Consider the following 13,307-nt stretch of genomic DNA (forward strand, 5'->3'; position numbering starts at 1 on the left):
CTGTGGAGGCGCACTGGAGGCCTGATGCTTGGGACTGGTACAGGTGGCACCGGGCTGATGACACGCACCTCAGGGCGAGTGCGGGGAGGAGGCACAGGACGTACTGGACTGTGGAGGCGCACTGGAGGTCTAGAGCGTAGAGCTGGCACAACCCGTCCTGGCTGGATGCTCATTTTCACACGGCAAGTGAGGGGAGCTGGCACCGAGCGCACCGGGCTGTGAATGCACACTGGAGACACAGTGCTTATCACCACATAACACGGTGCCTGAACGGTCACACACAAATCTAAGTAAAGTAATGTAATTAAGAATATATAAATACATGGACATTGCCTAAATTGCTGTATGGTAATAATAATGCATTTATTTTGTACATTGGTTTCTTGCATCATACAACACAATACAATTTAAAGTCACCTAGTCACCATGGTGTTACAGACCAAGGTAAAATTAATGAATTAATGTCAAGCTCTTCATAAAAAAAAAAAACGTTTTTTAAAAGCCCCTCCACCTAACCCAGGGCCCTGTATTCCCTGTCAGCCCAGCAGGCCTCTCTCATACCCCTACCCATGCCCACTGCCCCCGGGCCTGGGAAGGCAGCCTTAGGCAACCCTTCCCTACAAACCCAACGAGATGCTGAGCTACATGCTGAATGATGGCATGTCATATCTTTCTGTCCATCATGGGAGGTTACAATATCTTCATGTGACAGCTACAGATCAGACTGTGGAAGCAAGGAGATATCTGTGGAAAGAGTGAAGGAAAGCGAGGAGAATAACAGAATACGATCACTCAAAACTTTTTTTTTGATCAGACTTTTAATTGGACTTTTAAGTTCACATAAATAACATTACTTCATATATTTTATGTATATTATACAATTTTATTTAATATATATTTCCCCCCCCCGATGATTTACATAATTTTCTTTCTACAAGTCAGATATCTATTGAAACAGAAGCGTGATGTTGTTGTACTGAACACAGTTGTTGATTGATCCACATATCAATGGGGAGAAGTAAAGAGAGATTTTTCTAGAGTTATACAAAATAATTCCTTCAGAAACACGACAGAAATGCAAAATAATGATCTATTCCATCATGTCTAGAAGGCTCTGTAAACTTACTGAACTACAAAGATAGTCAATTATTCTTAGTATGTTTATTGACCGGTAGTAGTAGCACAAAGCACAGCAAAAAACTACCCGAATGATATGCATGAGACACAGATGTCTCAATAAAGTTGTATATTTCAAATAGACATTTCGTTATGAATCTGTTTCTATAAAACGTTCATGAGATACACAGACCGCATGGACCCAAGTAGATCAGAGACAACATTATCATGCAGGCGGTAGGTAACCCCCAAGTCAAATGCACTTCTTGTACAAGTGAATTGAGCTCGTCAGTTTTAGCTCAGAAATCAACAGCCAGCTTCCTTCCACCTCTTGTTTACATCACCTTGACCAGCTTTCTGAGAATTCAAGAAATGTTATCATTCACAAAATCTCCTGTCTCGACCAAAGAAAAGAGAACAACCTCTTTAACAACCTCTTTATTGGGGCGGCAGGGTAGCCTAGTGGTTAGAGCGTTGGACTAGTAACCGGAAGGTTGCGAGTTCAAACCCCCGAGCTGACAAGGTACAAATCTGTTGTTCTGCCCCTGAACAGGCAGTTAACCCACTGTTCCCAGGCCGTCATTGAAAATAAGAATTTGTTCTTAACTGACTTGCCTGGTTAAATAAAGGTAAAAAAAAAAAAAAAAAAAAAAAAAAAAATCCAGCTTTGTGACCTTTTGTATCGCCTTTAATAGCGCCATAAAAAACCGATGTTATGTCTTATGTAGCTGTTATAAAGGCTTTAGGAATGCATGCATAAAAGGTGTCTACGGTGAAGTGTTCCCGCCTGTTATAATCGAAGCACTGTTACCTAAAAGAACTCTGACCTCTTGGTGTCCAGGATTCAGCTAGCTCTTTAAAACAGAAGACCCTGTGTCATGTGACTTGTGAATCGTTGTCCGTCTTAGGTCTATAACGGTGCTCCTGGCTCACCGGCAGTTAGATACAGATCCATTCATATATCTGTCGCTCCGTCTCCAACTCTCGCTCTGCCAAGTAGAAATCTGCCAGATTGGGTAGTTTGTGCTTTCAATTAAAAACAGGAACTTAAAAAAAATAAAAAAAAATAAAAAACAGGAAATGGAATGGAAAACTAAGGTTGGATTGAATGGTACTCTATTCCCCACATAGCGCATTATTTTTGACTTTCAAAAGATGTGTACTATATTGGGAATAGGGTGCCATTTGGGTACACAGTGTAAATCCACGAATGTGTGGAGTGAGATGGAACCACAGCCATCAGGACGGTGGTACTACCAGTAGGACGAGTCTGTCTGTTCCCAATATCTTCACTACTACGTTTAATTCACTGTAAAAAATAAAGCATCCATTTTGTTTTCGGTAAGTAACAGTTAGTATGTCAAGTATTTCGTTCTGCCAGTTCATCCCTTTTCCTGTTACACATTCCTTGTTATGTTTCACCTGCCTGCATAACAATATGCTATTGATTGTCTTGATCAGACCCACTATGTATTCAACCCCTGAATATCAATCAGAGGAAAATCATATTTATAATCTACACCACCAACTCATAAAAAGCAGGCCCAAAATAAATATAGGATTATGTAACGCTTAACTGTTTTGATGAAAATGATTTGTAATGGTCTTCTCTTCTCCATATCTGGTTAATATGTGCTTTTCTTTGCCTGAAAATCAGATGATTTCTATAAGAAAATAACAGGTCTTCATTGTCTCGGGACTTTATACAAAGGAACAAACTATAACAACGCACCTCTCTGTAGTAAGGAAAAACCTCGACCAGTGATTGGACGTGAGGGGAGGTGGTGGAGCTCCGTGGTGACAGTGAGGGATTCTATTGGTCAGGGGTCACGGAGTGCCTCATGATAACCAGGAAATGAACCAGTAAAAGGTTAAGGAGATAGAGTTTATATAGAATAACCCGTGAACCAGAGGTTTAAAGTGGGATCCCGTAACGCAGCATGCTTTTCGACAGAACAAAACCAAAACAAAACATGAGGTGTGAACCAATCACATAGGAAATACATATCATGCTATGACATCAAAACCGATAGTAAATCAAAAAGGTTCTAACCGTTTCCTCCCTGAATATTCAACTTTGTGAACTTTTTTTCTCCGTCAGTTTTGTCCATTTTTACTGTGTTAAGAATCGCATAAAACATCATCATCTGATCCCTTTTCTATACAATATAAATTCACTATGCTTTCTAGAGGAAGAACAATGGTGCCCAAATTCATTTTCTGTCTTTTTTTTTTTTTTACACACTAGGGAAATAAATGTAACTCTAAAAAGCAACTTATTATTCATGAATAATTAACATTCTCTAATCAATCATGATTAATAAAGTTTCTTATAATACAAGACTAGTAGTCACATAATGCAAGTCAAGCTTCTGTGATGATTTGTAAATATCATAAACAACAAAACACATCCTCACACTGAGACAAGTTAGTAGGCATTGTAACTGAAACCATCCACGACGAGAAAGGAGAGCTGGGGAAAATGAGGAAGGAGGAAGCAGAGGATGAGGAAGATTCAACCCCATTGGCCCACAAACCCAGGAAGTAAGTGAGTCAAACCCAGCCCAGTCCAGTGAGTCCGGTCCAAGCCCTCATCGGTCTCCGTGACAACGACCCCAATCTCAGCCGTCTCTTTGACAACAGGCCGAGTCGCAGCCCCAGTCCCGGTCTCAGTGACAGCCCTTCATACCCGACACGTAGGGTGACTCCTGCTGGCGACACAGGGTTGTCATCCCCTCCTGGTGTTCCTCAGGGCAGTCCACAAAGTCCGGCACAGGAAGCCCCGACAGGATCATCACCGACTTGTTCCAGATCATGAAGGTGGGCGCCACGGGGAGCAGGAAACTGACCTCGAAGGTGTGCAGGTGTTGGGAGTTCATGGCGTCGTAGAAGGACAGGGAGTTGTTGTCGTAGTCCAGAAGGACTCCCAGACGTCTGAGCTGGTGGCTGGCCTCCACCAGCATCTCCTTGCCATTGTGACGCACCATGAAGTTGTTGTTACAGCGGGACAACACCCAGGAGGAGGAGTTCTTTCCACTCCACTCGTTCTTAGGGGCTGACTTGTAAGCCACGCCCACAGCGTACCTGTCAGAGGGGATTACAGAGCGTTAGGAAGGGGCCAGTCATTGACTGAGGTTTGGAACGTTCAGTGAAAACAGGCGCATAAGTATCGCACGTCTATTGTCACTATTGTAGAGAAGAAATCAAAAGTGTAGAAAAATACAACATTTAATCGTTTCTTATTTTGTATCGATAAAAGATTATTCCAAGATTATACAATAGTGGATATTAAATGATCGATGGAGGTAAATAAAGTGATTCTGCTTGAAGCTGTGAACAGTTTTATCAATATCCCAACTCACCAGGTGGAGGCGCCCAGCAGCACCTCCCAGTAGTGACAGCCGCTGTCCATGAAGACGGATCCCGCGGCTCCGTATGACCCCGTGCTGCTGAAGCGTTCTGGAGTGTGGCTCTTCTTCAGGGAGCTCTCATCTTTCTCCATGGTCAGGCAGTCGTTGGACAGACGCAGCTTCTTGTGGGCCGTCTTCGGGTCAAGCTTAAAAGGCTGACCTGAGGTGGAGAGATCGGCGGAGAGCCGTTTAGCTTCACAGAGGTTCTCTAGGTTTAGCACACATCATCATTTGACATCAGCAGCAGAAGAAAGACAGGCGGGACAATCGGCGTCAGGTCAAGTGTCTGAGATGAACATCAAAACTAGGATATTGTGAATAATGCTGTGAGTTTTATGACAGGGAACATAACATTTACACATCTCTAACAAGACCCTTGGCCTTGGACAACCTGACATTTATCTCTGACACCTCCCGTCTCCTTCTCCTCCTCGTCTTACTGGGCTTTAATGAGCAACAATGAAGCTCCCTCCATCTCCTCCATTCTCTCTCTCCTCCCTCCCTGCCTTCCCAATAATCTCCTTTTCAGAGTGAGTGTTACTGCGGACGGATATGAGATGCTTTGGCACTGTGCTTCTGGAAGCCAATTACATGAAAAGATTCTCTGCTTTTGATCTGCTTATCGCTGCGAGCGCAGACATGTTCAAACACACACTGGCTCTGTCACACATTTCCTGGGGACTGTTGGTCTGGCTGGCTGGCTGGCTGAGGAGAGGAGAGGAGGGGACTGTTGGTCTGGCTGGCTAGCTGGCCGACTGGCTGGCTGAGGAGAGGAGGGGACTGTTGGTCTGGCTGGCTAGCTGGCTGGCTGGCTGGCTGAGGAGAAGAGAGGAGGGGACTGTTGGTCTGGCTGGCTGGCTGAGGAGAGGAGAGGAGGGGACTGTTGGTCTGGCTGGCTGGCTGGCTGGCTGGCTGGCTGAGGAGAGGAGAGGAGGGGACTGTTGGTCTGGCTGGCTGGCTGAGGAGAGGAGAGGAGGGGACTGTTGGTCTGGCTGGCTGGCTGAGGAGAGGAGAGGACTGTTGGTCTGGCTGGCTGGCTGGCTGGCTGAGGAGAGGAGAGGAGGGGACTGTTGGTCTGGCTGGCTGGCTGGCTGAGGAGAGGAGAGGAGGGGACTGTTGGTCTGGCTGGCTAGCTGGCCGACTGGCTGGCTGAGGAGAGGAGGGGACTGTTGGTCTGGCTGGCTAGCTGGCTGGCTGGCTGGCTGAGGAGAAGAGAGGAGGGGACTGTTGGTCTGGCTGGCTGGCTGAGGAGAGGAGAGGAGGGGACTGTTGGTCTGGCTGGCTGGCTGGCTGGCTGGCTGGCTGGCTGGCTGGCTGGCTGAGGAGAGGAGGGGACTGTTGGTCTGGCTGGCTGGCTGAGGAGAGGAGAGGAGGGGACTGTTGGTCTGGCTGGCTGGCTGGCTGAGGAGAGGAGAGGAGGGGACTGTTGGTCTGGACGCACACACAGGCGGGTACACTGACGCACACACACGTGACAATCAAGAAACCAGAAACAAGTCATCACACACACACACACACTCACAGCATCTCTCTCATTACCAGTGTATTCCTACAGGGGCCCTGACACAGACACACACACACTCACAGCATCTCTCTCATTACCAGTGTATTGCTACAGGGGCCCTGACACAGACACACACACACACACTCACAGCATCTCTCTCATTACCAGTGCATTCCTACAGGGGCCCGGGACACAGACACACAGACACACACTCACAGCATTTCTCTCATTACCAGTGAATTCCTACACGGGCCCTGGTCTACGGGCCCTGGTCAATGGGCCCTGGTCAATGGGCCCTGGTCTATGGGCCCTGGTCTATGGGCCCTGGTTTATGGGCCCTGGTTTATGGGCCCTGGTCAATGGGCCCTGATCTATGGGCCCTGATCTATGGGCCCTGGTCAATGAGCCCTGGTCTATGGGCCCTGGGCTATGGGCCCTGGTCAATGGGCCCTGGTCAATGGTCTAATAATTAATACAATAATTAATACAACTATTTGAGATACAGAGATGGGATTTTCGCACCACTAGGATTAGACATTTCTTCCCTGATGCTCACCGTTCTCTTAGTGTCAGTGTATTGTTGAGACACTGAGGAGTCGGAATGAAAGCCGGAACAATGTGTTTCTGTGTCAGCTGCGTTCCCTGTTCTGAGTGGGGTTATGTATGTGTATCTAAAGCGCTGTGGCTATCGGAGGAAGGGAAATTATGGAAATGCATTTCAAAAGCACACACACACTTTATGAGTGCAGTGTTTGGGATTATGTGCTGGAGTAAACCTGTCAGAGGCAAGGAGAGGGAGGCTTGTTGACACTATCACGCTCCCTGCTACAGGAGGGAGAGAGAGAGAGGGAGAGAGAGAGAGAGACAGAGAGACCTGGACTAAATGACAGCTCTACCCTCGGGACACACGGACAGAGAGATGTACAGATGTCATGGAGAAGATGAAGGAGAGGTGGGATTATGTGCCTTGGCTGCAGGCTGAGGGTCAGAGAGACAAGCAGAAAGAACACTGCCCCAGAGAACAAGGTCTACCAGGCCAGGGGAAGCCCCCACCTCCCCCCTCCTTCTACATCCCTCAACCCCCACCTCCACCCTCCTTCTGCATCCCTCAACCCCCACCCCCACCCTACTCCTCTTCCATCTCCTCCTCCACCTCCCTATATATCCCTCCATCTCCACCTCCTCCACCTCCCTATATATCCCTCCATCTCCTCCTCTTCCACCTCCCTATATATCCCTCCATCTCCTCCTCTTCCACCTCCCTATATATCCCCCCATCTCCTCCTCCTCCACCTCCCTATATATCCCTCCATCTCCTCCTCCTCCACCTCCCTATATATCCCCCATCTCCTCCACCTCCCTATATATCCCCATCTCCTCCTCTTCCACCTCCCTATATATCCCTCCATCTCCTCCTCCTCCACCTCCCTATATATCCCTCCATCTCCTCCTCCTCCACCTCCCTATATATCCCTCCATCTCCTCCTCCTCCACCTCCCTATATATCCCCCATCTCCTCCTCCTCCACCTCCCTATATATCCCTCCATCTCCACCTCCTCCACCTCCCTATATATCCCTCCATCTCCTCCTCTTCCACCTCCCTATATATCCCTCCATCTCCTCCTCCTCCTCCTCTTCCATCTCCTCCTCTACCCTCCATCTCCTCCTCTACCCTCCATGTCCTCCTCTTCTATCTCCTCCTCTACCCTCCATATCCTCCTCTTCCCTATATATCCATCCTCCTCTTCCATCTCCTCCTCTACCCTCCATCTCCTCCTCTTCCCTATATATCCATCCTCCTCTTCCATCTCCTCCTCTACCATCTCCTCCTCTTCCATCTCCTCCTCTACCCTCCATCTCCTCCTCTTCCATCTCCTCCTCTTCCCTATATATCCATCCTTCTCTTCCATCTCCTCCTCTTCTATCTCCTCCTCTACCCTCCATCTCCTCCTCTACCCTCCATCTCCTCCTCCTCTTCCATCTCCTCCTCTTCCCTATATATCCATCCTCCACTTCCATCTCCTCCTCTACCCTCCATCTCCTTCTCTTCCATCTCCTCCTCTACCCTCCATCTCCTCCTCTACCCTCCATCTCCTCCTCTTCCATCTCCTCCTCTACCCTCCATCTCCTCCTCTTCCATCTCCTCCTCTACCCTCCATCTCCTCCTCTTCCCTATATGTCCATCCTCCTCTTCCATCTCCTCCTCCTCTTCCCTATATGTCCATCCTCCTCTTCCATCTCCTCCTCTACCATCCTGCTCCTCCTCTACCCTCCATCTCCTCTTCCATCCACCAGTATTATTCATGTATGAACCTTTCTTCTACTGAAAACGATAGTGAATATCCGAGCTTGTCAATGTGAAGTCAATACCTTTTTAAGAACAAGTGATTATATTTCCTCCTCTTCCATCTCCTCCTCTTCCCTATATATCCATCCTCCTCTTCCATCTCCTCCTCTTCCCTGTATATCCATCCTCCTCTTCCATCTCCTCCTCTTCCATCTCCTCCTCTTCCCTATATATCCATCCTCCTCTTCCATCTCCTCCTCTTCCCTATATATCCATCCTCCTCTTCCATCTCCTCCTCTTCCATCTCCTCCTCCATCTCCTCCTCTTCCATCTCCTCCTCTTCCATCTCCTCCTCTTCTATCTCCTCCTCTACCCTCCATCTCCTCCTCCTCTTCCATCTCCTCCTCTACCCTCCATCTCCTCCTCCTCTTCCATCTCCTCCTCTTCCCTATATATCCATCCTCCACTTCCATCTCCTCCTCTACCCTCCATCTCCTCCTCTTCCATCTCCTCCTCTACCCTCCATCTCCTCCTCTACCCTCCATCTCCTCCTCTACCCTCCATCTCCTCCTCTTCCATCTCCTCCTCTTCCATCTCCTCCTCTACCCTCCATCTCCTCCTCTTCCATCTCCTCCTCTTCCATCTCCTCCTCTACCCTCCATCTCCTCCTCTTCCATCTCCACCTCTACCCTCCATCTCCTCCTCTACCCTCCATCTCCTCCTCTTCCCTATATGTCCATCCTCCTCTTCCATCTCCTCCTCTACCCTCCATCTCCTCCTCCTCTTCCCTATATGTCCATCCTCCTCTTCCATCTCCTCCTCTACCATCCTGCTCCTCCTCTACCCTCCATCTCCTCTTCCATCCACCAGTATTATTCATGTATGAACCTTTCTTCTACTGAAAACGATAGTGAATATCCGAGCTTGTCAATGTGAAGTCAAGACCTTTTTAAGAAGTAGTCTTAAATAGTGTAAATAACAGCTTGGTGTCTTAAACGATTCCTGTGTAATAGTGTAGATAACAGCTTGGTGTCTTAAATGATTCCTGTGTAATAGTGTAGATAACAGCTTGGTGTCTTAAATGATTCCTGTGTAATAGTGTAGATAACAGCTCGTTCTATGTACAGTTTACCCATCCAGAGTACAGTATTTATGTTATAATTTATTTCACAGTGTTTTTTTGAGTGGAGGTAGTTTTGGGTTTAACGTTACATGTCCCTGTTATTTGTGAAACGTGTTTTGCAAAGCAAGGCTGAAATGTGACAACCTAAAGCTAAAATCTCCAAGCCGCTTCTCGTCTAGTTGTAGGAAAAAATATGACAACAACCCAAAAAAACAACTCACTGCTGAGGTTTCAGGCTTTCACTAAAACTCATCCTGTGGTACTTAAAAGCTTCGGCGCTTCGTCTCAATGGCTGCTCGCTGTGTGCTTGAGGAGGGGGACCAACCAAACGCGTCCAAACCAAACACCATGAATGTCTCTTGATTGTTGTCGTCGACGTCGTGACTCATTTTCTCTCCACCTCTACGACATGCTAGTGAAGAGCTTCTTCTGTGTATACTCATTCCAGAGAAAAGGGGTCCAGTTGCCAGGACCACAAAATACAAATTCCATCTAGACACAGTTGCCCTAGAGCAAACAAAAAACTATACCTACAGTGCATTTGGAAAGTGTTCAGACCCCTTGACTGTTTTCACATTACTCTAAAATTGTTTATATAAAAATGTTCCCCTCATTAATCTACACACATTACCTCAAAATGACAAAGCGAAAACAGGTTTTCAGACATAAAAAATAAAAACAGAAATAGCTTAATTACATAAGTATTCAGTCTCTTTGCTATGAGACTCAAAATTGAGCTCAGGTGCATCCTGTTTCCAGTAATCATCCTTGAGATGTTTCTACAACTTGATTGGAGTCCACCTGTGGTAAATTCAATTGATTGGACATGATTTTGGAAAGGCACACACGTCTATATAAGGTCCCACAGTTGACAGTGCATGTCAGAGAAAAAAAACAAGCCATTATGTCGAAGGAATTGTCCGTAGAGCTCCGAGACAGGATTGTGTCGAGGCACAGATCAGGGGAAGGGTACCAAAACATTTCTGCAGCATTGAAGGTCCCCAAGAACACAGTGGCCTCCATCATTCTTAAACGGAAGAAGTTTGGAACCACCAAGACTCTTCCTAGAGCTGGCTACCTGGCCAAACTGAGAAATCGGGGGAGAAGTGCCTTGGTCAGGGAGGTGACCATGAAACCGATGGTCATTCTGACAGAGCTCTGGAGATGGGAAAACCTTCCAGAAGGAGAACCATCTCTGCATCACTCCACCAATCAGGCCTTTATGGTAGAGTGGCCCAATGGAAGCCACTCCTCAGTAAAAGGCACAGGACAGCCCACTTGGAGTTTGCCAAAAGGCACCTTAAGGACTCTCAGACCACGAGAAACAAGATTCTCTGGTCTGATGAAACCAAGATAGAACCCTTTGACCTGAATTCTAAGCATCATGTCTGGAGGGAACCTGGCACCTTCCCTACGGTGAAGCATGGTGGTGGCAGCATCATGCTGTGGGGATGTTTTCAGCAGCAGGGACTGGGAGTCTAGTCAGGATCAAGGGAAAGATAACGGAGCAAAGTAAAGAGAGATCCTTGATAAAAACCTGCTCCAGAGCACTCAGGACCTCAGACTGAGGTGAAGGTTCACCTTCCAACAAGACAACGACCCTAAGCACATAGCCAATACAACACAGGAGTGTGTTGTATTCGGGACAAGTCTCTGAATGTCCTTGAGTTGCCCAGCCAGAGCCCGGACTTGAACCTGATCGAACATCTCTGGAGAGACCTGAAATTAACTGTGTAACGATGCTCCCCATCCAACCTGACAGAGCTTGAGAGGATCTGTAGAGAAGAATGAGTGAATCTCCCCAAATACAGGTGTGCCAAGTTTGTAGCGTCATACCCAAGAAGACACAACGCTGTAATCGCTGCCAAATATGCTTCAACAAAGTACTGAGTAAAGGCTCTGAATACTATTTAAATTTGATATTTCAGTTTTACCTGTTTAGTACATTTGCACAAATAAAATAAAAAAAACAGTTTTTGCTTTGTCATTATGGAGTATTGTGATGTCATTATGGGGTATTGTGATGTCATTATGGGGTATTGTGATGTCATTATGGAGTATTGTGATGTCATTATGGGGTATTGTGATGTCATTATGGAGTATTGTGATGTCATTATGGGGTATTGTGATGTCATTACGGGGTATTGTGATGTCGTTATGGGGTATTGTGTGTAGATTTTAGAATAAGGTTGTAACGTAACAAAATGTGGAAACAGTCAAGGGGTCTGAATACTTTCCGAATGCAGTGTATATGGTATATGACCTTTGAAATGTCTCTAATCCCTTGGAACTTTTGTGAGTGTAATGTTTACTGTTCACTTTATATTGTTTATTTCACTTTTGTTTATTATCTATTTCACTTGCTTTGGCAATGCTAACATATGTTTTTCCATGCCAATATAGACCTTTGAATTAAATTGAGAGAGAGAGAGAGAGAGAGAGAGAGAGAGAGACAGAGAGAGAGAGAGAGAGAGAGAGAGAGAGAGAGAGAGAGAGAGAGAGAGAGAGAGAGAGAGAGAGAGAGAGCGAGAGAGAGAGAGAGAGCGAGAGAGAGAGAGAGAGAGAGAGAGCTACCCTTTGGTGCATCTACAGGTTCTGTTGTGTTATTATGCTAGCTGGCTGATTCCAATAATGAAGAGGATAAACCTGAGAGCTAGAGGGGGAGGACATGCTGCTATACAGATCTATTCATCTCTATATATCTAAAGGGAATGAATGACAGTGAGTGGGATTGTAGTGGCTCAGTTGGTACAAGAGGAGAGGGGAGGGGTCGGGAGGAGGGGAGGGGAGAGGAAGAGAGAGGAGGGGAGAGGAAGAGAGAGGAGGGGAGAGGAAGAGAGACGAGGGGAGAGGAAGAGAGAGGAGGGGAGGGGACAGGAGATGAGGAAAAAGAAGAGAATATGAAGAGAGAGGAGGAGAGGAGAGAAGAGGAGGAGAGAGGAGGAGAGAGGAGAGAAGAGGACAGGAGAGGAGGAGAGAGGAAAGGAAGAGAGAGGAGGGGAGGGGACACGAGAGGAGAGAGGAGAGAGGATAGGAGAAAAGGAGAGAGGAGAGAGGAGAGGAGAGGAGAGAGGAGAGAAGGGGAGAGGATAGGAGAGGAGGGGAGAAAGGGAGGGGACAGGAGAGGAGGAGAGAGGAGAGAAGGGGAGAGGATAGGAGAAAAGGAGAGAGGAGAGGAGGAGAGGAGAGGAGGAGAGAGGAAAGACAGAGGACTGCATGCCACAACTTGGCTGATGCTGATGCTGCGGGTGCCGGCCAGTAGGCACCATGACGGGAGAAACAGCGAGACAGTGTGTGTGTGTGTGTGTGAGCTTAGCCTAGCTGCTGGGCCCAGTGATAAACATCTGGCAGCCTACGGCTCCACCGACAGAGAATAGGGGGATGAGAGAGGGAAGGAGGGATGAGAGAGGGAAGGCGGGATGAGAGAGGGAAGGAGGGGTGAGAGGGAAGGAGGAATGAGAAAGGGAAGACAAGCTAACTCACTGCTAGCTACAGATACCCTGTGTTTCACCTCTAAACCTCCCCCCGGGTGACTCCATAGCCTCTCTGATGCAATAATCCATTTGAATGCTGTCAGCGCCTATCCGGCTGTAACAGGGGCATTTGTACGTAATTGAAGCCCTGAGCGAGAGAGAGGCAGACAGGCAGGGCTGTAGAGGTGTGAGGAGGGAGAAATCATGACATTAGTCAACTTACCGTGTGATCAGGAGGGAGGGAGGGTGAGAGGGAGGGTAGAGAGAGAGGGAGGGAGAGAGAGAAAGAGAAAGGGAGGGAGAGCGAGAGAGAGAGGGCGAGCGAGAGAGAGGGAGAGAGAGAGAGAGGGCGAGAGAGTGAGGGCGAGAGAGAGAGAGGGAGGGCGAGAGAGA

General features: G+C 47.4%; 1 protein-coding gene across 3 annotated transcripts in view; it reads right to left on the reverse strand.

The window, feature by feature from the left end:
• Nucleotides 1–3,226: 3,226 nt before the first annotated feature.
• Nucleotides 3,227–13,307, reverse strand: part of LOC110510782 (probable E3 ubiquitin-protein ligase MID2) — a 233,786-nt gene continuing 223,705 nt past the window's right edge. For all 3 annotated transcript variants that reach the window (XM_036943473.1, XM_036943472.1, XM_036943474.1), the window contains 2 exons: nucleotides 4,479–4,686; nucleotides 3,227–4,200 (listed from right to left, as the gene is read on the reverse strand). In XM_036943473.1, coding sequence (XP_036799368.1) covers nucleotides 3,786–4,200; nucleotides 4,479–4,686 — 623 coding nt within the window. In that variant the 3' untranslated portion in view covers nucleotides 3,227–3,785. The remainder of the gene's footprint in view (nucleotides 4,201–4,478; nucleotides 4,687–13,307) is intronic.

This window comes from Oncorhynchus mykiss, chromosome 14 (genome assembly GCF_013265735.2).
Source record: "Oncorhynchus mykiss isolate Arlee chromosome 14, USDA_OmykA_1.1, whole genome shotgun sequence".
Lineage (NCBI taxonomy): Eukaryota > Metazoa > Chordata > Actinopteri > Salmoniformes > Salmonidae > Oncorhynchus > Oncorhynchus mykiss.